Source organism: Plenodomus lingam, assembly GCF_022343315.1.
Source record: "Plenodomus lingam strain CAN1 chromosome Unknown contig_6, whole genome shotgun sequence".
Taxonomy (NCBI): Eukaryota; Fungi; Ascomycota; class Dothideomycetes; order Pleosporales; family Leptosphaeriaceae; genus Plenodomus; species Plenodomus lingam.
Window position 1 is genome coordinate 1,393,218 of NW_027093966.1, and position 21,754 is coordinate 1,414,971.

Consider the following 21,754-nt stretch of genomic DNA (forward strand, 5'->3'; position numbering starts at 1 on the left):
GTGGCGTATGGAAATGCTTGAATCCGGATACAACTACATAGTGCACACCGATCAATTGCATACTGGGGTCTAAAATCCGAGCTAAGGCAAAAAGGTGGAATAATCGAGAACGACCGAAATCTGGCGCCGGGATCTAGTGACTTTCATCCTGGCTCATGGGACTTATTGCCAGCACGTGGAATGCCTGTACATGGAATTAATCTGATTGTGGGTATTTCGATTTTCCTGTGTAAAATAGCCAGAGGGCGAATACGATACGTTAGTTTCTTTCCTATTTGGGAGTGCCAGGGAATTTCGAGATGTTGCTTAGAAATAGTACTACTTTGGAGTAGTCCATCTTTGCTCCAATTCTCCTCGCTTTATATCTGATTAGATTTCTCCCGCTAGTTCTCCTGCATCACTACTGTGTTATGCCTCATGGTTTAACACGTCTTAGATCTATCGGAATCCTTCGACATGTGTTCGATCTGAACCTCAAAAAACTCTAAGCTTGGCTTGTGATTGCAATGCGCCACGTACGGCGGCTGAACGCAACAAGATTGCAGTGCAGCATCGATTCGTATAAATGGCCCGATATTGCCCATTGTCCTGATTGAAGGGTGAGATAATCTTTTGGGTTCATCAAGGATTTCCGTGGAGATCACTCGGGGATGAAGAAGTGGACGGCGGCTCGTTGGGAAAGGTATCATTAGGACTCCGTGATAGATGGAGCAAAACAACAGCACCGGCGCAGACTCGTTAATATCCGAGGATGACCCTGGATGGTGAGCGTACAGGGCCCCAGAGATAGATGAATGTGAGATGCGCCGAAGCATTGCTATATTATGAGATATCATGATGATTCATTAACGATTACCAGGGGTACAGGGTACGGTCCCATGTCGCATGTTTCTAGTCCACTCCCCCCTTCTGAGCTCGAGTTTGTAGGGATAGGCCTACAAGAAACCTAGAAGAAGTGTGGGTTGGACCAACGGCGCATAAGCGAGCGTTGGATGTATGAATTATATTCAAATGTACATGCGATCCATCACCTTCCTGTCTCCGCAGCATGGCATTTTGCTTCTTCCATCTCCTCCCAAATGCACCTCGGGCACATGCAGTCTCCCCCAAGTGCCCCAGCAGCCCATTCCCGTCTCTCTTTGACAGGCAACGTAATGTCGCAGTAGTGGCCAAAAACCTCCTCGCCTTGCCTAAGCCCAGGTTCCTGTTTGGAGTCTCTACCTGCCCACTCTATGCGCTGATCGCGGGTCCAGAAACGCATAGTGCCTTGCCAATCCCAAGCAACGTTGGGGTCACAGCTATGATTTGCTAGACACCACATTGGATGTACTGCACTGGTGTCGGGCTTTCCGTCCAGGCCCTGTCGAGCAGATGCGGTCCCTCGGAATTTTGCGTAAAGGGTGTTGAATATCCACGTGTCGTATCTTTCAGTTTCGGTGAAGATATTGATATCCATCTTCTCTAGCACATGGAGTGGCATGAGGACATTGCTCTTGAATGAAAATGGGAGCGTACAAGGCACTGTGCCGAATGCTTTGACGGGCATTTCTGTAGCGTCTACTTGCCAGGTAGAGTCAAGATCACACCCATGGTAATCTCCCCAGATGTAGCGCAGTTCCTTGAGCTCCAAAGGATGTAACTCTTGGGTTTCCGCCAGTGCTAATGCACGTACAAGGAGAAGGGTATAAAGATGATCGGCAGCTTCACTTGCCGGTATTGTGCCCTGGTCCACCATCACACCACATATTGAGGGATGGTAGCTTTCTTGGGCTAGATCGTGGCAATCGTTGCTGCAGAAATACACCTCATCGCACTCATCACAACCGACGGTCATATTGCTTGTTTCACTCGCAGTAGCTTCGCCGTGGGGATTGGGTAGCAAAATGCTGCATGCATCGCAGTAAGATTCATGGAATCTCAGAACAGCAGTCAATAGAGACTTTTCCTCGAGGATCTGTTCTCCAGGTGGTATATCTTCCTTTGCAAACAGACCTAACTGTTTGGTAAATTGCGCCTGAGACTTTGATGCGTTTCGTGCGTTGCTGCTGTGAGTCAACACTGGTAACTCAGAGATTCGGACCTCCAACTTTGGTGCGATATCTTCCAATTGTTCATTTAGAGACTGCAGGCAAGCCTCAGAGAATCGGTCCGGTTCATGGTGGTTCCATGGATATTGTTCTCGACGAACGAAACCTTTTTCCGGAAAGTCGTCGATGTCAATAGAGGATAAAGTATCTTCTTGAACCCCTAGGGCAATGCGCACACGGTCCATCAAGGACTTGTGAAAATCCTCAAACAGTTTGTCTTCAGGAAAGGCTTTTTTTGCGCGTGAAATGTAATCGAAGGCACTCCGTAAGCAACCACAAATTTGCAGGCTCTTAATCAAAAGAATGTAGCTAGAAGAGTGAGCCTGACAGACGCCACATTGAATGTCCTTACATACGTCTCTCTTAGACAGGACACCTGAACCCAGTTTAAAATGGAGTCAAGTGGAGCAGGTGTACTGTCGCTTTCATCTTCGATATTTATGTGGGCCAATTGTTGCGAGGTATAGTCGAGGGCGGCGGCATCTGAGGCTTCCTCATGATACTCGCCTTCCCCAACGACCTCATCAATCAACAGAAGTGCTTTGTACGCATCACCAACAGCAAGATCCGGATAGCCAAGCTCTTTATATGCTTGGGCGAGCTTTAGCCGGTGTGTAATACTGTAAGGTGTTGCAGATGTCTTCTTTTGCAACGTAATAAGTCTATGAGTGCGCTCCTCACGTAGAACAGGGTTTTTCTGTTCATGCCAGGTCAGCACTACACCTCCTAATTGGCTCCATATGCCTACCTGCATCCTGAGGTATTGATTGAGTAGTTTTACCGGTACTGTCTGCGGGGCCCTTGAGACACTTGCAAAGCGAACTTTTTGCCAAAGACATGGTATCGATAAGGGTGGACTAGGAAAGTTAGGTTACCGTAAATCAACTAGCGCGGCTCAACTATGACAGCCGATGTCATGTAGTCTGTACGGGCGATTCGCTGTGCCATCGCTTGCGACTCCATCACTCCATCACCACAGTTTTTTGGAAGCGTGGTGTTATCAGTAATGCTACCGTCTGCAGCTGAGTTGATTGCGCACTACCTGAGAACTAATGGCTTCACCGAAGTACTATGTTGCATCATCTGATGATGGATGCGGGGACTAACAACGGCCAGACTCTGACGAGCTTTGTAAAAGAGGCAGGCTTACCTTCGGATGTCGGTATCACTGCTGATGAGAAAGTCACTATTGAGACGATTTTGCAAGAGAAGAAGACCTTTGATCTCAGCCTCAATTTTGAGAAGCTGGGTACGAACGATGCAGACCGAGAGTGGACCGAGAGGGCGCCGGTAACGCCGAACACCATCAGCACTCTACCCAACCGTTCCAACATACTCAGCGTAAATGTACTGCATCTGTCGCTATCAGCAACAGAGGTTCGACCATATATTGCAGTAACTACGGCAGACAGGCAACTCCATCTCGTAGACCCAAGCACGCCAAACTTCGACCTGGTACATTCTTACTCTAGCCTCCAAGATTCACCGACTCTGGATGTTGTTTCCATTGGCTCACGATACTTGTTGGTGGCTTCCATGTCAGGCAAACTGACCCTGTTTGATCTCTCACGTGGGTCAATTGTAGATCAACGTCATGATCATACAAAATACCTGGTGAAATTAGCCGTTCATTCGAATGGGAGCTCTGTGATGGTAGCTAGTGCGGGCTGGGATTCCAAGGTTTTCTTCTACAATATTGATATCACTGTTGATAATCCACGACTTACACTTCTCACAAGTCTGGTTCTTCCGAGCATTCCAGAGACAATTGTGTTCATCGAAGCGCTGGATAGCGACCACCTGATCTTGTTGGTCGCCAGGAGGGATTCGACATTTCTGCACTACTATTCGGTAGACGCTTCAGATGAGTCGGGCGTGACACTGCTGGGACAGCAAAATTTGGCGCCACACTCCAATGCGTGGGTTGCATTCACACCCGCAGACGTTCAGGTCTGCCCTAAAGATCCACACTTGGTAGCGGTTGCTACAAGTTCTACTCCACATATGAGGCTACTTGTGGTGAAGCTTCTACTTCCGCTCTCGTCTCAACGACCTTCATCAGGACATGTTGGTCTCATATCGGATGATGTCCTTGAGCCCAGCACACAGGCCTCGCAAGCACGCGCAGAGTTAGCCATCGCTAATCGTGAGGAGCGCGCTATCTTGGTGAACACGAACACGTTAGCTCCTCAGACACCATGTAAGTGGAACTGTTTGAAATGCGAGGTTCCGACGTGGACTGACATGGAGATTGAATCTAGACTCCACGCCTCGGATTGTGTGGCGTCCCGACGCATCTGGTGTCTACGTAAGCTCAGATGATGGCGTCATCAGAGGCATAGAAGCTAAAAGTGGAAAACTTGTTGCTTCTTTGAAGGCTCACGAACCTGGGTCAAAGATCCGCTGTCTATGGGCAGGGCACATCACGACAGATAACGTGGACGCTGAGAGCAGCGAGTACCTCGTCAGTGGCGGTTTTGACCAAAAGCTGATCCTCTGGCGGGTTTCAGCCTGACGGTGATCACTTTGTGAGGTCACTGATGCCGCCACGACCCAAAGACTAGACTCTCGCTTGATGTTCAGAAAGTAGCAAAGGGTTGGAAAATTCATGGGAGCTCAAGAGCCCTGTATCTAGTGTTTCTTTTTGGTAGTTTGTATCATACCGAAGGGTTAACAAAGGTGTGTTGGATTTGTTACCCATTAGGGAGCTTTTGCTTTGACATGGCGGACCCACGACGCCTGGTGGATCCACAATGGCTCCTGCTCCCATAGCCGGATCCACCATCGTACCCTGAGATCTAGTGTAACAGTGACGACCAGCAATGCACGCTATCTGCTTCACTGCAAGATATTGGCATGTCTAGCTAGACATATATGCATGCCACCTTGGATTGGCCAGCACATCGGCCACCACCCTCATATTGTATACACCTTTGCGGGACGTACTCTACACGTCCCCAATCTAGACTTGGGGACGCATCGGGGATGACGGGACGGCTCCTGAGGCGACCTCACAATGGGTAGCGAGTAAGCTTAGACCTCGACCTCAGACTCATTGTACGAATCAGCATGCTCGCCGAAGTAGGCCCTACCTTTGGGGGGACTCTCCTTCCTCGGCGCATCCCACTCGACTATACACGCCCGCAAAAAGAATAATGGTAAAGTTTGGATCATCATGTATAAATACATCATGGGTACGACATCGTCTGGAAATCTTATATTCTACCGTCATTCACTGCACTCTCGTCGATTGAAATAGCCCAACGGTTTCTGCATCCAGTAGACAGACTCCAGTCCGTCACTGTGTTCCTTCAACATTTGGATTTATATATCCTCTCCTCGAAAAGCGAATATCGTTATCATCTATCCACCCGATTTCCATACTCCAACATGGCTTCCTACACTGGGCCCTGGAAAGAAACCCATGGGGACTTTTTGCTAGTAGTATGTGGTTCGACGCGTTATGCACCTTTCTTGGCAGGATGGCAAGAATTCAAAGACCATCTTCGAAAAGTGGTCAAGGAGCAACCAGGATGGGCGAATGTGTTCTCGAATCCTAGTCAGCGAAGGGGAGAAATGCAAGGATGGTGTCGATTACGAGACCAAGAGGACGCAGATGCAGCGTATAGTAAGTCAATCTGCATCTTCATGCACAACGGATGAACCTGACAGCATTCCACCATTAGAGGTCTTCTATAGGTCAAAAGGCATGCTAGTACACGTGTGGGAGACTTGCCGCAGCACGGACGGGTATCGGTTGATGAGATGCAACTGTTCTGCGCACTTCCCGGAAGTCCCTGAAGGTGATCACTCGGTCGGGCGATGCGGGATCGACATTGGGAGGGTGAACCAGCTTGGTGGGAAGACACGGGCAATGTCCACAACGGCCTATATGCCACCCCCAACCTATCATCCATACGCGATGTACCCGACCACCCAAGCCTACCCATCTATATCGCCTTATGCAGTCCAGGCGCCACAGGCCCCTGTCTACTCAACAAGCACCAATGGAATGCCAGTCAATGTCCGCGGCGGAGCTGTATTGACAGAAGCCCGTGGCATCTTCATTCGCAATCTGAGTTACAAGGCGACGTCGGATGACCTCAACAAGCTGCTGTATACTGTGGGTATCCCAGTCGATTCTCAGCTCCTACGAGACCCAAGGACGGGAGTGTTCAAGGGATTGGCAACTGCCAGGTTCGGGTCCAAGGAGGAAGCACAGTATGCGGCCTCGTATCTGAACGGTAGAGAGCACATGGGCATGACCATCCACGTTCGCATGGACACTGACACCACAATTGTGGGGAGAGCTGAGCCCATGGTTGTAAATGGGTCCTACACGGTTAGTGGACTAGAGCATCACAGGGATATTGTCTCTGACATAGTGCAGTTCTAGATTTTCCTTTGACGGGTTGCGTGTATGTATTTTCGGGGTAGGGGGGGTTCTATATCCACATTGGGCAATTGCTGGTTGGCCACTAGTATAATGTTTACCGTCTGGCGTGCAGGTACACGATGTGGCGTCAGTTGTGCAGGTTTTCTTGGATACTTGAATTCTTTCCTTTAGTCATAGCTTACTGTTGGAACCCGGCAATCTTGTGTATGTACATGAGTGGCGTCTGGTATAGTCGACGCCAATCAGCCATTTCGGTAATCTCATACGTCAGTCTCGAACGGCAATCTCGCATACACATCATGGCACTACTTCTCCCGCAGTGGGTCACAGATGTGCCGTTCGTTGCGACGAATCCACTTGGCCATCTAGCCTCGAGTCTCCTGGTACTATTACCTACGCTTCTGTGTTTTTGTTTTTCTTTTGTTTCTTTTTTCCCATGCACGTTTTCCACCTCTGAACCCTCTCCAGCCCCCAAAAACTGCTTTTGCAGCGCTGTACCTGTAAATCAAATCAATCCACGCGATCTTTGACCTCTGCCGAACCCCCGCTGCCTTTCTTTCGATCGGCCGGCTTCTTATTCGATCAGCCAGCCTTTGTACATGTGAGCCACTCGTGCGCGTTTCTCAAAACTGGCATACGAGCCGTCAAACAGCTTGGCATGGCTTCGATGGACATGTGCAGCAGCCAGCGTGTCCCCCCCCCCCCCCAACAACCTCAATCCTTCAAGCGCGCGCCGTGCCTTCCGAAGGCTCGTCGTCTATCCAGATCCGTGGGTGGAGTCATCTGAACCAAATCGCTGGGTTCATATCGGCTTTCGTTAGCCGTTGGAGATGGTGTCTGGGATCAAAATCTCGCTACGGCGGATTTCTTCGGCGATCGAGACCAAGCCATGTCTCGTCACAGCTTCCTAATCAGGCACTTGATGCCTACCGTTTCAGACTTTCACTGTCGGGGCCGTAGTTCCGTCATCTGTCTCCCCTACAAGACGACAGAACGAGTTTGAAAGATGTGTGTTCTGCACAATCATGAGCAAGAAGTTCAGATACGTGACCAATACCTAGCAGATCTACTGTCGACTCAAGTCCGCGGCGACTTCTCAAGGCAATCTCTTTTAATCTAACTTTCAGCAGGATTGGGACGAGTCAATTAATCAAGTGTCTCCTACTCCACTTCGATAATGTAACCTGCAACCTTCAACGTATTCACCCCATGACACTGGACTGCATCCATGCCGGTGCGCCAGAATCATACATCATCACTGATCTCTTGCAAACTTCTTGACTTCCTCCAACCTGCACGTATACTAATCACCAACAAACCACCCATTCGTCAACAGTCGCACAACATCCAACATAATGGTCATTTGGGGGCCGATGCAGAGCCCCATGCATGCAGCTTCCTCAGGCCGCCAGATCGCAACGGCAAAGCAAGGTTGCCAGTCAGCCATGCGCCTTCGACATACGCCTCGGGAAGGAAGATGGATGAGCCTTCATTAACTAGTGTCATCCATTGTCGACGCCATGGTTGGACGGGACCGGTTCCCCGTACTGCCATGAAGCGGGCTCGATCCTTCAGCTCCGAGGACCGCTTCTCGAGTTCTCGGTCGCCTGGAACTGCGGTCATGAGATGCTACACGAGGCTGAGCTCAATCGCCTTCAGGGTCTGTGGAGGGCCCCCCGGATTATGGATTCCTGCTCGTTCCTCTCGCATGTCGAGGTTCTTTGTCCACCCATCTGCCTTGGGTAGCAAGAGTAGGGTATCATGCAAAGTCTTTCGAAAGGTGGTATGGTAGATTCACAGTAGATACCGTTTCTTGCGTACCGCATCCACAGTTCCACGCACCACATTGTAGGAGACGTGGAGTTCAAACACCCGACAAGCCGGTCACCCAAATAGCCAGGTTTAACAAACTGCCCTGTACCACCATTCCTCTAACCCATGCCTCTCCAAGAAATCATCTAGGCTTCTCAAGCCGACCACAAACTCACCATGCAATGAAAAATCCTAGCACACATTATAATCACACCATTCACAAATCGCATCGCTACAACTTCCCCAAACAGCAAATCCTCACCCCTTTGGAAAATTCCTCCCCCACGCCTTCAAAACAATACCATACCATACACAACCCCGATCCGCGGCAGCCCAGCTCGAAACAAAACGCACTGGTAACGCCACGATGATACGGCATGCGCAAAACCCAGGTTCTCGGTTCGTCGTACGTACCAAGGGCACGGCACGTAGGTACCCAAGAGCAAGGTCAGCAAGTGTACAAAGCAAAGCACACTGCTCCAAACCTGGGAAGCCACGCTGCCCGCACGCGACATCGCGACCCGATGACCAAGGATACCATGTGCAAAACGTTGTGTTCTCGTCCGACAGATGCATGTATGGAGATCCAGAATTCCGGTTGAAAGGGGGGCGTATAAGCAGCTTACCTGGACGGTTTCAATGCAGAGAAAGCTGTCTGGGTTGTTGGGGGTGGTTGCCCAGGGTAGAGGTTGGGTGGCTACATGTTGTTCAAGGAGAGCTGGGGAGCCACGCTTCTCGCACGTGTTGTAGGGACCCGAGAAGCCAGGAAACAGAGAGGATACGGTATACATACGGTGTACCCATGTGTTTCTTATCAGACATGTCCAGGTGTGGAGATCCAGTATTTTGGTAGAAAAGGGCGTACAAGCAGCGTCTCTAAATGAGTGAAGACTAAACTCATCAAAATCCCCGCCCCATCTTCTCAGCACTCGGGAACACAGTCTCGGTCGAGTTTTACATGTTCCAGTAATCCCATGCTCGCCCTGACCTCATCCTCGCCCAAACCCATCCCACTTCCCCAACCCAAACCAACCCCAACCCATATACCCACAACTCCACGATCACCCTGCCCCCGAGTTACGAGCCCGGGTAGTCCTGCAGAAGGTGTGGTTGTGAGATGAGAGCCACGAATGGGAAGTTGGGAGTGATAGTTGTGCTGGGATGTGTATTCTGTGTTATGCGTTGGAGTGTGATGTATGTTTGCATAGAGTCTATTATACAATCTAGCTCAAGTTTATAAAAAGGACAGTGTATGGGATGATGGGGGTGTGTTTGTAGCATGTTATATTATGGTATTTGATGTTTGATATTTGATACGGTATACATGGGGTTCTGCCATTTGGATGTTCATATACGTGTAGAAATATGTCGATACTTTTACCTTCCTTATGATACAAACTCAAACCCCCCCTTTACCATTCCACCACTTTTCCCCCTTCCCCCTTCCCTCCCACCATACACCCCCCTCCCTCACCCCACCAAAAATCAAACCCTCCACCCCCCACCCCCCCTCCGCGCCCTCCACCAGAGCACACCCACAAACCCCGCCCCCAGCAACAAACAAACCCCGCTCCAAATCTGAACGCCGCGAAAATCCGTCGTCTCTGTCCAGACACCGTCTGCGTTGCGCTGCCGGGAGCGGCCGAGCAGGGCGCCGGCGATCGGAGCGCCGATGAGGGTGGCGATGCTGGAGACGCTCCAGGACATGCCGAGGCGGGTGCCGAGGCGGGAGAGGTCGGGGGTGATGTTTGTGAAGGCGGCGGAGGGGATGGTGACGAGGGCGGCGGAGAAGAAGCCTGGGTGGGGGTGGTTAGTTTGGAGTGGGATGGAGTATTTGATGGCGAGAGGGAGGAAGAAGGGTAGTGAGTGAAGTGTAAAAGGATTGGGTAAAGGAAGATAGACATCAACATACCCCACAAAATACTAAACGCAACAAACTCCCTCTCCCTCCGAATCCCCATCCAACACAACGCCAACACCCCACTCGCAAACGCATTAGCCCCCCACGTCACAATCGCCCCCAAATAATGCGCCGTCACCCCACTCGCCAGCCTCCCAAAGAAGCTCCCCGCAATAGCCAGCACCAACATGTACAGCGCGGTGCTCTCGTCGGAGCCGAGGCGCTCGCGTGCATACGTGGGTATGTAGAAGAAGGGCACAATGTAGCCGAGAAAGGTGGTGAAGGAGCAGCAGGTGAAGATGAGGAAGAGGGGGTCGCGCAGGGCGGATTTGTCGTATAGGGCGCGTCGTTTGCGGGGGCGCTTGAGCCAGGCGGAGCCGCTGAGGAGGGCGGGGATGGAGAGTAGGGCGCAGGCTAGGGCGACGAAGCCGATGGCGCGTATGGCCCAGGGGAAGGTGGAGGTACGGAGGAGGCGGTTGAACATCATGATGTAGATGACTCCTCCTGTGGGGGTTGATGTTAGTGTAATTGTCGATGGGGAATCTCCCCCGAGTGGTGCTCCAGATGATGCCTTGAGAATTGGAGATTGATATCGAAGCCGTGAAAAGGGAAGAGACAAAGATAAAGCTACGGATTGTAGGAAACAAAGGTAAAATACATACCAACCGCAATCCCACTCATCACTATACTAGTCGCCAACACCCTCTTCTTACTAAACCAAACCCCGACCAGCGCCAAACTCGGTATATACAGCAACCCGGCCCCGGCCCCCATACACAGGCCCTGACTCAAAAACACCTGCCAGTACGTCGTGCTCAGGCTCAACATCATGATGCCCACCACGACGAGGAAATTGCCCACCAGCAGCATGGAGCGGAAATACCCGAGATCGAAGAGCGGGCCAGAGGCGGTACCGATGACGATGAGGAGCCAGGCTTGGGTGGTGCCGATCCAGGAGATGGCGGAGGGGGTGGAGGTGCGGAGGAGGGTGGTGCGGTAGTAGGATTGGAAGGCGCCGTAGGTTAGAGTGAAGCCCCTGGGTGATTGGTCGTTAGTATGTATATATATATATATATATACCTATGATGTGGATGTACATTTTGGATGGGTGAAGTGCATTGATTGTTGCATTGCTTGGGACGGGGCAGGATTATTCGACGAACCAGATGTTGATATAAATCATAAACCCGCCAAAAACCTTGAGCCAAGCGTGAAGCCCGCCATCGGGAGGTGGAGGGATAGTCGACTCCGTAGTGCGTGTGGACCTTGCATCTAATTGCGCTTCTTTATCATGGCTCGTCGTCTCGTCGTTGTTGTTGACATGGACGTCTTCCTGTGCAATGGCCTGTTCGCCAGTCGTGCAAGGTCTAGCGGAGCATTCTTGCTTATTTTCGACGACATGGCTATTCTTCGACTCAGTTGATTGGGACGACATTGGCCTGTTGTTGTGTGGCTTGCGTGGACGTCTATCGTAGACTACCAGTCTAAAGCCCTCTAGTTTAGGTAATCGCGAAGCCTCGAATGTCTTCACTTTTTAAATCTGCTCAAGCGTCCAAGACATTTCCGACTAGGGCCCAGATCTGTTGACTCATTCAATGTAGGTAGGAATCTCACTTCTTTTTGTGCGCCGCGGAAGAATGCCGTGTCCGGTAGGGATATTCGTGCCGATTCCCGAACCTGGTTCTCGGGGTAACGTGATCCACCACCGAGCGCCCACCCCCACCGAGCGCCCACCAACACCAAAATCACCAAATTTTCAACACTAAATTTCTTAATAACTATAGCACCTATTAATAACGCGCTTGTAGCAATTAAATCCTTAACTCTTAGAGAAGATTTTACATACTTAGAAATAGTAGAAAAGTATAGTTGCTTGCAGTTAACCTTATCTAGACGCTACTAGAAAATTTAGTAGGTGTAAGGTTCTAGTTGTAGGCAATAGTATTTGCTTCACACTAGATAGAATAGTATAGAGATAGCTATTAGTATAGTATTAATATAAGAATAATACTTATCTTACCTAAGCCCTATATAAAGCGCAGGTTTTACGTAGCTTAGGCGCTAAGATACTAAACCTAGCTAGGGATACACCTAATTAACTAGAACACTATAAGGTATCTTTATAATAAGGTTATTATAGAATCTCCCTCTCTAGCTATAGTCCCTAGTAGTAACCTATAGCCTTAATAAAAACCTTACCCTATAGGGAAGGAAAAGAGTATCTATAGTTTAACCTATAGATATGTAAAGGACTTAGGCTTATACCTAAGCCTAGGTCTAACACAAGATAGACTAAGTCTAACACTACTACTAAGCAAACACACTAGACACCTATAAAAAGGCGTAGAGGGCTTATCTCTCCTTTAAGATACTAAATACTATTATTAACGCTTATTATATTCTCCCTTAAGGCTAGTCTATAATATTTTAGTATCTTCTTCTAAATATACTATAATAGTAATAAGAGATAGATATGCTAGATATTTAGAATAACTAGGTGCAACCTAATATAGTAGAAAGGCTAATATAATAGGTCTATAGATTAATAGAATAATAGGCTTAAGACTCTACTATAATAGCTATACTACGTTAATAGAATAAGGAAATACGCAATTAGATTCTATCCTAACCCTCCTCTAAGCCTACTAGGTTTAATAATATACTACCTCTACCCTCTCCTGCCTTATATTACAAACCCTTCCTAGTTAGCTTGCTATATAATAGCACTAAAGTAAACTTCTCCTCCTAGTAAATAACTATAGAGTTTAAACTACGTGTAGACAAGGTCTTTATTAGGGATAAGAAGGCAAGGTTTATATATATTTAGTCCTAGTTATTACCTATAGTCTAGCGCGCTATAGCACTATACTTTAAGGATAGTACACGTAAGCGTTAGGATATAGGTAGGTTTCTTAACTACCTAGTATTCTATTATAGTAACTATTATAGGCAGGAGCGTGCCTAAGTTATATTAGAACACTTATATTAGGGCTAAAATTAGCCTTTTATAGAGTTCTTTATAAATTTTATATAGCTCCTTATATAGTTAGAAGGTTTATACTAGGATAATAAATAGAAGCTTTTATAACTTTAGTAATCTCTTAATAGTTATATACGCTTAGTTTCCCTTAATAGGGGAGTCTCTAGGATAAACTATAACGTAGCTATAAAGGAATATAAGATAATTGTAGTAGATATTAAAATAGCCTCTCTAGAACTAGGCTTTCTTTAGGCTAGTAAGTCTAAAGAACCCTAGTAAAAGTCTAACTTAGACTAGGATAGTAATATAAATATAGTAGAGGTAGTAGCCTTATTAAGTGCACCTACTAAACTACTAATATTACGTCCTAACTAGATCCTATAGGACCTATTTAATATATAGAAACTAGCAAAGGTCTATACCTAGTATAAATAGGGCAGTTATTTTATACGTGTATACTCTAATACCCTATTACTATAACTAGTAGGTGTTAAGATAGTTGTAGTATTAGCAAGCAGCCCTAATTTAGGAAACTAGCTACCCCTAACTTTAGGCTAAGTTAGGGGTATAAGGAGGATACTATAATAGAGGAATTATTAATAGTAAAGGCTATTAAGTGTCCCCTAGATATTAAGGCTAGGTTAAATAATCCTCCTTTCTTTATTCCCCTCCTTCTAGGTAGAGTAGAGAACGTGTAAGTAATAGTTAATTTAGGGTGCTAGTATTTTAGTGTAGTTAAGGAAAAGTTAGCAAGATAGATTAGTAGGAACTTTATAGATATTCCCCCACGACCCTTGCAATATACCTAGGGAATTACTAAGGGTATAAGAATTTTATAGTTAGTAGTATTAGACTATAATTTAGATAGTTAGTAGTCTTAGCTTTTAGCCTATATAGTACCTAGTCTCTCCTATTAACTAATACTAGGTAGACTATAGCTATGTAGAGAGGGTGTTGTTATAGATATTCTATAAGGTAAATTAATAATTAGGAAGGCGGGCAATATAGTAGTATAAGAGAGTAGGAGACGCCTATATCCTACCTATATCTCTATTATCTTAGGTTTAGTTATAGCAGGGTTACTAAATTAAGGACCCTAATAGGAAGATATATAGGTACAAATTTTTGCAATAAATATACTAGATATTTTATAGGTAATATATAACTTACGCCTAATAAAATATCTAGGAAGTATTAATAAGGGAAGTCCTATTAATATACACACTATCTATATTACTAATAACATAGTTCCCTATAAACCTAAGTATAAAACTAGAAAGATAAAGTTGCTACTAGAACTGTAAGAGTTTAAGGACCTGTTTAACAAGGAGTTAGCAAGTAGTTTGCTACCTTATTAAGGTAGTATAGATTACTATATTTAGTTAATAACTCTCCTAGATAGAACCTAGCCTAACCCCTTATAGGGTCCCTTATACCCTATATCTTATAATTAATTACTAGAACTAAGAACACAACTTACTAGATTAATAGACAAGGGCTAGATCTAAGCAAGCTCTTCTATAGCTAGAGCTCTAGTATTGCTAGTAAAGAAGCTATTAGGTAGTTAGCGTCTTTATATAGATTACTAGATGCTTAATAGTATAATAATATTAGACTAATATCTACTACTACTTATTAAGGAAACTTTGCGTATACTATCTAGCGTAAATTAGTTTACAAAAGTAGATATTTACGCTGCCTTTTATAAAGTTAGAATAGTACAAGGTTATAAGTCCTTAATAGCTTTCTATACCTAGTTTAGGTTATATAAATAGTTAGTATATCTATTTAGTCTTAGTAGTGCGCTATCTACTTTCTAATAATATATTAATACTGCGCTTATAGAGTTACTTAGATTATATATAATAGCCTACCTTAATAATATCCTAATTTATTTAGGAGGAGACTAGTTTAACTATATAGAAAAAGTAAAGCGTGTACTTATACTATTAAAAGAAGCAGGACTACACCTAGACTTAGAGAAGTGTATATTTAGTGTTAAGGAGGTACGCTACCTAGGCTATATTATTAAGGTAGGCAAATTACTTAGACCTAACCCTAAAAAGCTTAGGGCAGTATAGGAATAGGAATCCCCTAGGAATATAAGAGAGGTAAGGAGTTTTCTAGGTTTTACTAACTTCTACCGCGATTTTATTACAAAGTTTTCTAAAGTAGTAGCGCCTTTAAACTAACTAACTAGGAAGGATACCTCTTTCTAATAGGGAGAGGAAGAATAGAGTGCATTTAATACACTAAAAAAGGTATTTATATCTAGACTAGTACTAACGTAATAGGACCTAGCTAAAGAAACGTTATTAGAAGCAGACTATTTAGGATACACTCTTAGGGGTTGCTTATTACAAAAAGTTAGGGGCGTCTAGCGCCTAGTTACTTACTACTCTATAGTACTAATACTAGAGAGACAAAACTATACTATATATAACAAGGAATTACTAGCTATTATAGAGTATCTTAAAAGTTAGTTAGTAGAGCTATAGAGCGTTTATAAGCTATTTATAATATTTATAGACTATAAAAACCTAGAGTACTTTACTAGCCTTTAAAGCTTAAGCAAGCAATAGTGCTGCTAGGTAGAGGAACTTTTAAAATATTAGTATATCCTATAGTATAGACCTAGCTATCTTATAGGATAACCTAATACCTTAAGTAGGCAACTATAAGATTTAAACTCCTCTAAAGCAACACTATAGTTAGTAATACGCCCTAAATTAATCTAGGTTACAGCGTTAGAAGTAGAGGAGGCGTCTAAGTTACTAAAGGGCGCTAGCCTCTTTACTAACCTATATATACAGACACTATAGGATAAAGCAGTATTAGAAGATAAGATATACTAAGTGCGTCTTAATATAGTTTAGAAAGGCACTAGGTCTTTCCTAGTTTTAGCTAATATAAAGTAATAGATAGGGGACTATATAATTAGCGCACACAGCACTTTACTTTAGAGGGGCGTTATTTAGTTACTAATATAGGAACCCCTTATAACTACTATTATATAGCAAGCACATAAATTAGGTTTAGTAGGATATCTAGGGAAGAATATAATATTTTAAATACTACGCTATAACTATTATTAGGATAGAATATTAGAAGATATTACGTAGTATATTTAGAACTACTATTATTATAGTGCTTATATCTCCTAGAAGCGCTAATAGGGTCTATTATAACCTATACTAGTTACGTTATAATACTAGTCCTAAATATCTATAGATTTTATAGTTAACCTACCTATAAAAGATAATAGTAAACCTTAGTTCCTATTAGTTATTACTAATAGATTATCTAAATATATTTAGCTTAAAGTAATAGTCTCTATAGTAGCTAATTATTGTGCAAGGATCTTCTAGGATAACTAGTGGCAGTTCTAGGGCTTCCTATCCTCTATTATTACTAACTAAGGCTTAGACTAGTTAGGATCCTTCTAGATAACATTATACTAGATAATAAAGATAAACTAGTTACTGTCTACTATATACTACCCCTAGATAGACAGCAGGATAGAGCGGGTAAACTAAGAGGTGTAGGTAGTGCTGCGTATAATAGTATGCTTTAAGCAGACTAACTAGCCTAACTACCTACTAGCCTACTAACTTGCACTTAATAATAGGGACTCTAGTATAACTAGTGTTAGCCTAAATCTACTTTTAAATAGGTATACTATAGACATGCTATAAAAGTTAATATTACTACTAGTAAAGCCTAAGAATCCTTATAGGGAGGCTGTAGCGTTCTTATCGCACCTATAGAGGGGTATAGAGCTAGCATAAGTGGCTATTATGTTCTAATAGTAATAATAATAGGAAGTAATAAACTAGTCCTAATAGCTAGCTAAAAAGTTCCTAAAAGGTAATATAGTTTAGTTTATAATACGTAATATAAAGATAAACTAACTAAGTAAAAGGTTTAACTAGCTATAGGTAAAGTATAAAGTAATAGAAGTTCCTACTTTACTTATAGTAGTATTAGACTTACTAGGGAGCTTATATAAGACTATATATATAGATCTACTAGAGAGAGCTACTAATAACCTACTACTAAGCTAGAAGCTTTAGGACTTGTAACTAGGTCTAATAGTTACTCTAGAAAATAAAGATACAACACTAAATAAATAGAAAGTAGAAAAGATTCTTTATATAAAGAATATAAGAGGAAAAGGGAAGTGTTAAGTCCTAGTAAAATAAAAGGGGTATGTTAATCTAATATAGCACCTACTAGAGGTAGTATAGGATACTAAGGCTCTAGATAGGTTTAAGGAATAGTATAGGGATACTACGTATAATAATAGCCTAATACGTATAAAAACTAGGAAGTAAGGGTAAAAGGAAACTAGAATAATAACTTAGACCTTTGTTATAATTAAGAAATAGAAAGGTATTAAAGAAATCTTTTAATTATCCTTATAATACTCTAAGTAAGTGCCTTACTACTAAAGTTTTATAATATAGCTAATAATTAGGTAGTAGTATCTATACTATTACTATCTATAACTAACCCCCCCTTAGCCCCCCTTAAACTATTGTTTATATTATTCTAATACCTCTATATCTCTTAGTAATAGTAGTAACGCTTGCGCGTAGCGTAGGTAGGGGACAACTTAGTTAATAAGTACAAGTAGTGGCAGTAGTAGTATTAGAAGGAGGGTAGTGCTTTAATAGCTTACTAACGCGTAGTACCCTAGGCCTAAAGAAAATAAATATTAGAATAGATATAAAGGGAACAAGGGAAAACTAATACTAATAATAAGAGTCTTAATACCTTAGGTAGTGCGCTTAGTAGCGCTCTTAAGCCTATTAATATAAAGGTTAGTTTAGGCCTAGGTCTTGTTTATACGCTAGTTAATACGCTAGAAGGTAATACTAGTAGTAGTAGTAAGCTATATAATATTATTATTGCTATAACTACTATATAAAGACGTAATAGTAGACTAAAGAGGAAACGCTAGAGCACTAGTAGTAGATAGAATAACAGCGATAAGCTAATACTAATTATAGGCGCGCAAGTAAGTAGTAGGGGCAAGTAGAGTAATAGTATTATTAGTTTAAGCCCTTAATATAAGATCCTTAAAATAATAGTAGAGCTAGTAGAACTATAGTATAAACTAGTAATAGGTGCCTTTAGTAGGTTTCCCTATAAAAGTACTAAGGGTCCCCTTCTTTATAATATAAAGGTAATCCTCCTAGTAACTATAATAAAACTAAAGCTAGTTATAGAGGGCTTAGTAGATATTAGGATTATTAGCAAGGATAGCTTCTAACTAAGTGTAAGTCTTATAGCTATAATAATAGGACTTGTATAAGCGCCCTAGATATAGTTAGAACTTGCTATAAAGAAAATAAAAATTAAGGGGAACTTACTACTACCCTCCTAATAGTTATACTTGCTAAAAAGATAAAGCTAGTTAATATACTAATTATAGGGAAGCGGCTTTACAAAGCTACTATTATACTCCTTATTATCTAAGTTACTAGAAATAATAAAGCTGCTAAGTAGCTATATTTAGGGAGACGTGTACTAAGCAAAAGTTAGTGTAGGAAATATAGGGAGAATATTAGAAGTACGCACCTTATCTTAGTAGGCCTAGCGCAGGGTCTAACCGCCTTATAGTAGATCCCTACTACTAGCACTAGTAGCTATAGATAAAGATATAATATAGACTAGATAGGTAGGATTAATAGAAAAAGATTAGAGAAAGGGCTAATTAGTAAGGAAAATCTATTATATAATAAAGTAAGTTAGGAAATTTATAGTAGGGGGGGATAGCTATATTAGAACTTTTATAGTAGGGTGCTAAAATAAGCGTATAGACGCCACGCGCGCGTACTACTTAATATACAGGCCTGTTATAAATTAGGAAGGAACATAAAGATATAATAATAAAACTAAAAAATATAGTAATAAAGCCTAATACAGATTATAGAGGACAAAGATATAACCCTAGACCCCTAGAAAGATAATTTCACGATAGTTTATAGGGGAAGGTTAGGGGTATGTAAAGGACTTAGGCTTATGCCTAAGCCTAGGTCTAATACAAGACAGACTAAGTCTAACACTACTACTAAGCAAACACACTAGACACCTATAAAAAGGCGTAGAGGGCTTATCTCTCCTTTAAGATACTAAATACTATTATTAACGCTTATTGCATTCTCCCTTAAGGCTAGTCTATAATAAGATATACTATATAAGCGTTCCTTCTATATATTATATATATTATAGGTATATAGTATATATATATTATTATATTATAGTATAGAAAGTTAACTATTTACTTATTACTTAGCCTAAGGCCTAAGCTCTATATATTATAAATAACTAAATACTTTACTACTATATACCTTAATCTTTAAGCACTTATAATACACCTTAACTATATATCCTATACTTATTAATATAGTTTACTATCTAAACCCTAAATATATTAAGAAGTTATATCTTTATAGTACCTAGCCCTATATATTTAACACGCTAGCTAAGCGCGTAGATTAGGTAGCCCTAGCTATAACCTACCTATACTACACTTAAAATATTACTAAGTAGAAAAAGGATTATAATATACCTAAGTATTATTACTATAAGCACTATACTACTAGTAACTATAGTAGGTATACTAAGGTTAGTACTAAGAGTTTACTTTAGGTGCGCTATAGCTAATTTCTATAAGTGCCCTAGGTAATAAATAGTTAATTAAATTATTTATACGCCCTCTATACTAACTATAATACTATAGTTATAAATACTACTACTCTAAGGATAGACGCTAATATAATTACTATAGGCGTTAAGCTTATACGCTACTAGTGCTAGTTTAACTTAGAGCTATTAAGCTACTACTATATTACTACCTATACTAGCACACCTTTAGGTGTAGCTACCTAGGTCCCTACTACTTTACCCTAATTCCTTAGCTTAATCCTTATAGAGTAGTATTATATTATAGCTACGCTTAAGTAGATTATAGGCTATATAGCTAGACTTATAAGTGCGCTTATTAAGTATATATAAGGCGTATACTAACTAGTTTTAAGCTTCTAATAGTAGTAATAATACTAATAGCTCCTCTAGTAATAATAATAATAAGGAGGGTGCTAGTATTAAAGCTAGTAATAGTAGTAGAGATAAGGAGGATACTAAAGGCGAGGAGGGTATAGTTAAGGGTAAGGGCGCTTAGGAGGAGTAGGTATATTATATATAGGGCGTAATTCCTATAAATTATATTAGGTATTTTTATATTTATAAATACCTATAGGCCTAAGGCTATATTTAGGCTAAAGGCTATATAAAAAGATATACTTCTTTACTATATTTTCTATATATTATTTATAATCCTTTCTTACTTTCCTTATATAAGGAGCTTTACTAAGTTTATATTATTAAATTATATTATTTATATTCTTAAAGTCTAAGGGTAGAGTCTAGGTATCCTAGGATTTATTATAGCCTTTCTAGCAGAGTAGGTATTATAGTTAACCTTTCCTTTTCTACTTCCCTAGGATCTTCTCTACCTCCTAAACTTCTTCTCCTTTAGGTGTTATATCTAGTAGGAGGGTATTATCCTCTTCTCCTATCCTAGGATTCTAATATTCTAGTAGGGAAATATAGAATATATTATAAATATAATAGGAGGGTAAAAGAAGTAGGTAATATACTTATATTCTAACTACGCCTTATATCTAAAATAGGCTAATAAACTTACTAGATAGCTTCTTACTAGGTTATTTAGCTAAGTTAATATACTTAGTACTAAATAGTACTAGATCTCCTAGGTAGAAGGTTTCTTCCTTATATTTCTTATTATAGTATTAGCTTTAATATTTATATACTTTCTCTAGCTATTCTTTTATTATTACTCTTATACTATATATACGCTTTACTCTTTTAATTATATCTAGTATCTCCCCCTTTAGCCTACTAACCTTAAGTAGCTTAGTAAGTAAGGGATACTTACTATATACTACCTAGAATAGGGTAACTTTTATTAACTTATATACTAAATTATTATAGGTAAACTATACTATAGTAAGAAGTGTTACCTAGTCTTCTTAAGAACTTAATATAAATATTCTTAAGTATTATTCTAGGGTGTAGTTCTAGTGTTCTATTTGCCTATCTATCTATAGATAGAAGGTAGTGCTTAGCCTACACTTTACCTATAGTTAGTAGTAGATTTCTATTTAGAATAAAGAGGTAAAAACTACTCTTCTATCTAATATAATACCTTTCTAGATCCTAAACTTTAAAATAATATATATAAAGTAAGCCTCTATAAACTATTTTATATCCTATATTTTTAAAGTAGGTATATAAAGTACTATCTTTAAGAAGTAATATACTATTATAAGGATTATATTAAATATATAACCTATAAAGTCCTTTACTAGTAGTAGGCTAGTAATAAAGTCTAGTATAACCTCCTTAAAGATTTCTCTAGGGACTAGTAGTAGTAATAGCTTTTTATATTAGCTATATCTTAGAGCTTTGCTCCTTTAGTAAATAGTCTATATTCTTACGTAATCCTAAATATCTTAATATAGAGTAGGCTAGTAGTATATCCTCTTAAT

The 21,754-nt window shown here is 41.7% G+C and overlaps 6 protein-coding genes across 6 annotated transcripts; 3 read left to right on the top strand and 3 right to left on the bottom strand.

Annotated features, from left to right (window-relative positions):
* Window positions 1-806: 806 nt before the first annotated feature.
* IAQ61_009691 (uncharacterized protein) lies at window positions 807-2,956 on the bottom strand. The gene is made up of 3 exons (XM_066098492.1): window positions 2,836-2,956; window positions 2,444-2,784; window positions 807-2,396 (listed from the first exon to the last, which is right to left on the bottom strand). The coding sequence occupies exons 1-3, from the start codon at window positions 2,839-2,841 to the stop codon at window positions 1,028-1,030; spliced, it is 1,716 nt and encodes a 571-aa protein (XP_065951651.1). The 5' UTR covers window positions 2,842-2,956; the 3' UTR covers window positions 807-1,027.
* A 137-nt stretch (window positions 2,957-3,093) lies between these two features.
* IAQ61_009692 (uncharacterized protein) lies at window positions 3,094-4,602 on the top strand (the record flags this gene model as incomplete). The annotated part of the gene is made up of 3 exons (XM_003837857.2): window positions 3,094-3,153; window positions 3,204-4,287; window positions 4,349-4,602. 3 exons carry the CDS (start codon window positions 3,094-3,096, stop codon window positions 4,600-4,602), a joined length of 1,398 nt encoding a protein of 465 aa, XP_003837905.1.
* Window positions 4,603-4,647: 45 nt separating this feature from the next.
* On the bottom strand, window positions 4,648-4,872 carry IAQ61_009693 (uncharacterized protein; the record flags this gene model as incomplete). Its single annotated transcript, XM_066098493.1, has 1 exon — window positions 4,648-4,872. The coding sequence occupies one exon, from the start codon at window positions 4,870-4,872 to the stop codon at window positions 4,648-4,650; it is 225 nt and encodes a 74-aa protein (XP_065951652.1).
* A 605-nt stretch (window positions 4,873-5,477) lies between these two features.
* Window positions 5,478-6,483, top strand: IAQ61_009694 (uncharacterized protein; the record flags this gene model as incomplete). Its single annotated transcript, XM_003837856.2, has 2 exons — window positions 5,478-5,715; window positions 5,774-6,483. The coding sequence occupies 2 exons, from the start codon at window positions 5,478-5,480 to the stop codon at window positions 6,481-6,483; spliced, it is 948 nt and encodes a 315-aa protein (XP_003837904.1).
* A 1,243-nt stretch (window positions 6,484-7,726) lies between these two features.
* Window positions 7,727-9,416, top strand: IAQ61_009695 (uncharacterized protein; the record flags this gene model as incomplete). The annotated part of the gene is made up of 3 exons (XM_003837855.2): window positions 7,727-8,234; window positions 8,547-8,701; window positions 9,186-9,416. Coding segments are annotated over 3 exons (894 nt in total), but the record flags the coding sequence as incomplete, so codon positions are not given.
* Window positions 9,417-9,780: 364 nt separating this feature from the next.
* IAQ61_009696 (uncharacterized protein) lies at window positions 9,781-11,826 on the bottom strand (the record flags this gene model as incomplete). The annotated part of the gene is made up of 4 exons (XM_003837854.2): window positions 11,359-11,826; window positions 10,858-11,231; window positions 10,208-10,699; window positions 9,781-10,091 (listed from the first exon to the last, which is right to left on the bottom strand). The coding sequence occupies exons 1-4, from the start codon at window positions 11,628-11,630 to the stop codon at window positions 9,781-9,783; spliced, it is 1,449 nt and encodes a 482-aa protein (XP_003837902.1). The 5' UTR covers window positions 11,631-11,826.
* Window positions 11,827-21,754: the final 9,928 nt, after the last annotated feature.